The following is a 5,413-nucleotide window of genomic DNA, read 5'->3' as shown; positions in this document are numbered from 1 at the left end:
GTTTCTACATACTCGGTTTCGGAATATGGCAATTAAATCACTTCCACATAAAATGCCTGCCATTCCTGAATCCAATCACACATAAACTGTATCTGTGTCAGCAGAACTCTCACTAATGGAATTAAACAAGATGACCAGCGTTTACTTTGCAATATTTGTTAAAAAATATTTATATTACTCAACATATTTTCATTACATCAGAGGCAATTGCAATGTATATATGATATGTGTATACATATTCGGTTTCAGCATATGCCATTTAAATAACTTCCACAGTAAATGGCTGCAAGATTGACCCCCACCCCCTCTTTCCCCTCCCCTTACGTTTACTTATATCTCGATACAGAAGAAAGAAGAGAAAAGAAAAAGAAGTACAATACGCCATTAATGCACCATTTCGCAATAGAAATTGTTAAAATCCACAGCAAGTATTTTAAACCAAATAAATTTCGGGTCTGCGTGACCGTCACATGACAAAAGATTGCGCCCTAAATTTACGCCCTCTCTAATCCGCCCCTGAATCAATCCAGTCACATATCAACTGTTATTGCTATAATGTCCGTGACACGCTCACTTATGAGGTTTTATTATTCAGACAATTTTTACAAATCACTTCCATAAGAAATGGCTTATACCATGAATGATATGGCTTTGAACGGCTTGAATCCAGTCACACATAACCTGTAACTGAGTACGCGACAGACTCTGTAGTTTCCTTTTGAAAATATTAAACTCAAATTCCCAGAATTTAACGCACACGGGCTGACCCATTTTGTTATATTCAGTGTACCATATCAATGAAAGGGATAGAAATGTCCAAACAGCAAAAACGAGAATTAAAGCAAAACATATGAGTACAAGAATAACAGCGGTTTCCACCAAAGATAGTAGAATATGTAATTGTAATAGTTTTCGAATTTCAATTGAATTATTAGATCTCATCAAATAAAACATCTTTTTCAACAAACAATATAGAGACTTTCCAACGAAATATAATATAAATATTACCAGCCAACAGTTATTGTTTAGCAGTATAACGAGCCCGTATGAGTAAATGAAGACATTTAGCAACAAAAGTAAATAGGCAAACACACATCGGATTATTTTAGCCTTTGAATAACACAAATTCAAGAATATGTATTTTGCAATGCGCAAAATAAGTTTCGGAAACGGCGCGTTAGCATAGTTTGTTTCAAACCAGCACAAAACGTCTTCCTTCTGTTCGCTGTCAAGCCTTTCTTTAGGTTCGTCGGTAGATTTTCCCTCTGAAATCATACCTTGCACAGCAGATGAATCCATCAGTGCTACAACAGTCAAATTCTTTGGAAAGGCTGTTCCATCATATGGTGCTTTCTTAATAACCGTAACAGTGCGACAAAGTGGGCATGAAACTATCTTCTTATTTGATTTCTTACTTTCTACTTCATTCTTTATAAAACTCGATAGGCAATGTTCACAGAATGTATGTTGACACGGCAAAACCCGAGGTGAATTGAATATCTCCATGCATATAGAACAGGTTATAATTTCCTCGACGTCCTCCATTTCCACAGTCGGCGTAGTATCTGTGAAATTGACAAGGACAAGTAATATTTAAGAAAATAAGAACACATTAAATTTAGGAGAAAAAGTTGATATAAAACATATCATCACAACATAAATTAATCGCATTTTACCTGTTAACGTTGTAAATTGAGTCCGTATAAATATCCTAATAATCAATGTCTCATAACCTACATACAGTTAACCCAAATTCATTGCAGTACAAATTATAATTGTTCATGTTATTAATATCGGTATGAAATCTTAACACTCAGGTTGTATTTCACAATGGTAAACAATTCATGTTAAATTGAAGCGGGGTATAGTGTGATCTAGTTGTATATTGATTACAAATGATTACAAACCCCTTGCGAATAGATTTAAATGGCAGTGTGTTTAGTACATGAACAAGTAAACATACTTTAAGCAGTAGGAATGAATTACTTATTTTATTTCCCAATTCACCTCTTACACATTTAAGCTTAGTTCAAGAAGGTAACATCTTCGTCTAATGTTTCCCTGTTTCCAAGTTTATATCGTATAACTCATGTCACAAAACATGACATTTAAGCTTAGTTCAAGAAGGTAACATCTTCGTCTAATGTTTCCCTGTTTCCAAGTTTATATCGTATAACTCATGTCACAAAACATGACGAAAAGAGTTTTGAAATAAATATATATAAATAACTATGTAAAGAAAGAGAATAGTCTCAACATTTTTAAGTCATATACTATAAGAATCAATAAATTCAATCAGTGTCATCCAATATTAACATTATACCTTTATAATGGAGGAGAAATTTAAAGGGAAACAAAATACATCAATGTATGTATCATTATCAAAATCTAACCATTATCTCTTTAATAAGTTAACAGAGTTTTTTCAAAATGTATACCTGAATCAGGTCTTTTTTGCATTACTTGTTTAAATTTAATAGTATTTGGATGTCTAATATATTTATTATCAAGAAAACCTTTTCTTTTACCAACAAATTCTTGTTATTGCAACAAATAATGATATTCATCTCCTATGCTATTATAGTTACAAAATAAACACTTTTTATCGTTGTGTTCTACATTATTCCAGTTTCCAATGAAGTGGTAGGTGTAAGTTTATTTTCCGACGCCACCGGGAAATACTAACATCAGATCCAGTGAGAGTATAAGGGCCGAATCCAGATCAACCACTTTCACTCACACTCCCGTAAGGGACACTCAAGTGACCAATTGATTGAAATAAAGGGAGTAATACCTAAGTGATCTGTTCGTATTCACACTTCACGCTAACACTCCACTTCATCAAGTGATAAATACAGTACAAATACATACATATCTTCATGGTCATATCGGATTATCTCTTTGACTATGGTGGCCCTAAGGGCCGAATTCAGAACATCCACTCTCACTCACACTCCAACCACATTGCCGTAAGGGACACTCAAGTGACCAATTGATTGAAATAAAGAAAGTGTTACTTAAGTGATCTGTTCGTATTCACACTCCACGCTAAAACTCCACTTCATCAAGTGATAAATACAGTACAAATACATACATATCGGATTATCTGTTTGACTTTGGTGGCCCTAAGTCTTGTAAGGTTGTGGGTCCATAAAAGGATGTAACCCTGGTTTTAGATACTCTTGCTCTTTAACATACACCAGTGTATAGCATTGTCACACGTGACCCTCGCTAAATGGCCCTCCCGAAGACGGTTATCTTTGTTAGTGTAGAGAAGAGGAATCTAACCTGCGACGTTGTCTCACCACTAGACCACAAATCCGCCACACGACAAGAAAAACAAATTATTTGTTAAACAGAATTTTCCCTATATTGAATACACTACATTTTCCATGTTCTATGTGTTTAAAAAAATGCACCTTAAAGCTTCACTCTCACAGATTTAGCGTTTTGACAACTTATTTTGTCTTGGAATGAGCCAATTTATGCGTTAATCTCTGCAAACCAGTGACATAAGACTGCCGATTGCAGATTTTAAAATTTATGTTTATGTCAAAAAGCGTTACTAACGGTTTACGAAAAATGCATAAAACATCAATTTTTGACCTTAAATATGAAACTCTGCAATTTGACTTTTTGTCAGCAACCTTATACCTCTGTTTTTCATGCATTTTTGCAATAATTGCAATAATTGGCTCGTTCCAGGACAATAAATAAAAAGATGTCAAAACATTCAATCTGTGAGAGTGCAGCTTTCAGTCATATTGGCCTAATGTCATCAGTCAACTCAATTAACTTTGTATTTTTTCCCTTAATTTTTAATAAAAGTCGAACATTTTTAAAAACTTCAATTATTTATGGCGGGAAAATGACGTAATAATTATACAACGTTGACAACGCCATCGTTACTAACTTTCAAATAGTTTTTTCTCTATAAGTTTCACGAAACAGTTTTCATTTGCAATATTTCTGACGAAACATGCGACAACTATTTCCGCAGTATTTGTTTTATTTAGATGTACGAACACACCGTTAAATATGTCACCTTAAAAGTTAATAATGATGTCGTTAATTACGCTTACGTTTTTTTTCAATAAGTTTCACAGAAACAGTTTTGATTTTCAATATTTCTAACGAAACTAAAGACAACTGTTTCAGCTGTATTTGGTTGATTTAGATGTTTGAGCACAGCGTAAAGTATGTCACATTAAAAAGTTAACAACGTTGACGTTATATACGCTGTTAACTTCACAAATTTATTAAAATCGGGTCATTGTTTCGGGTTCTAGGTTTTACAGTCGTCTGAACAGTTTGAACAGGGGCTGATTGAAGATTTGACCTAAGGGATAGGCGCAATGTTTTATATTCGCCCCTCTCCCTACAATCGTCGATATAGGTACTGAAGGGAACATGAGGAAGTTGGTACTAATTTTATTCAAAGGGCTGTTTATTGTATGTTTTTATACATTATATTGTGCAAAATCTACTTGCGGCAAATTTATGACCGACATGTATGTTATACGGTACTTATACGGCACTTAAACGGCACTCGGAAATGGTTTAAGATTGAACTCAACCTCGTGTCGTGGTGGTCTAAATAAAGGACATATATTAACTTAATCTCTTGAGTCAGAATTGAGCCTCAGACACAAAAAATAAAATTTTAGTTTTGTTCGAAAAACAGGAGCAAAGATGGTAAAATTGATGAATCTGTTACAAATAAATGAAATAATGAATTGTGTTACAATCAAACAAATATTTTTCTCAAAATTAATAGTCTTCATATTTTTTTTGATATTTGAAACATTTAATAATTCAGTCTCAAATACAGACTGAAGATGTAAGTAGTCAGTAAGTAGTCAGAGCTACTCTTACAGGACACAACGCACAAACTGACTCCTGATGTATCCAGTACAAAGTCGCCATCTAGAGAATGAATCGGGTGTAGCTCTAACTATGTCCGATTCCTAGCAGACGTAAAACCGCCGTATTTTAAACCAACAGGGTATGCCTCTTTTTTTTAATAATTGGCCTAGTTGCAGTCGCCGATTTGGTTGAATTCAAATTAACAATTGTTAAGTATTTCAACATTGCCTTTCGATAATTAGGAAACCATCTTATCTATTATTAGCAGTTGTGGGATACCATTTGGATATCCCGGCACAGACCTGTTTATAGCCAAGAAATTTGCATACTTCCTAGTTCGACATTTAGGTTTAAAACATTTAGTTTAAATAGTCTAGCTCTTAGTCATATTTAAGTATATTGAAAGGCGAATGTTATAAACATAAACGCAAATGAAAATAACCAATGAATATTTCCTTGTAGCTTTCGTTGTTCGCTTGTATTACTAAATAAACGTATTTTAACATTTGATAGACAACTTTTTAACAAAACAGCTAGCACTTTCTTC

At 33.8% G+C, this 5,413-nt stretch overlaps 1 protein-coding gene across 1 annotated transcript; it reads right to left on the bottom strand.

Moving 5' to 3' along the window:
• Positions 1 to 377: 377 nt before the first annotated feature.
• LOC128204054 (uncharacterized) lies at positions 378 to 1,811 on the bottom strand. Its single transcript, XM_052905386.1, has 2 exons — positions 1,677 to 1,811; positions 378 to 1,565 (listed from the first exon to the last, which is right to left on the bottom strand). Exon 2 carries the CDS (start codon positions 1,543 to 1,545, stop codon positions 610 to 612), a length of 936 nt encoding a protein of 311 aa, XP_052761346.1. The 5' UTR covers positions 1,546 to 1,565; positions 1,677 to 1,811; the 3' UTR covers positions 378 to 609.
• Positions 1,812 to 5,413: the final 3,602 nt, after the last annotated feature.

Source organism: Mya arenaria, chromosome 10 (genome assembly GCF_026914265.1).
Source record: "Mya arenaria isolate MELC-2E11 chromosome 10, ASM2691426v1".
Lineage (NCBI taxonomy): Eukaryota > Metazoa > Mollusca > Bivalvia > Myida > Myidae > Mya > Mya arenaria.
Note: the sequence above shows the minus strand (reverse complement) of the source record. Positions and strands in the feature narration are given on the sequence as shown.

Coding starts and splice junctions, on each gene's coding strand:
- LOC128204054 (XM_052905386.1), bottom strand. CDS start 1,545: ATGGAGGACGTCGAGGAAATTATAACCTGTTCTATATGCATGGAGATA.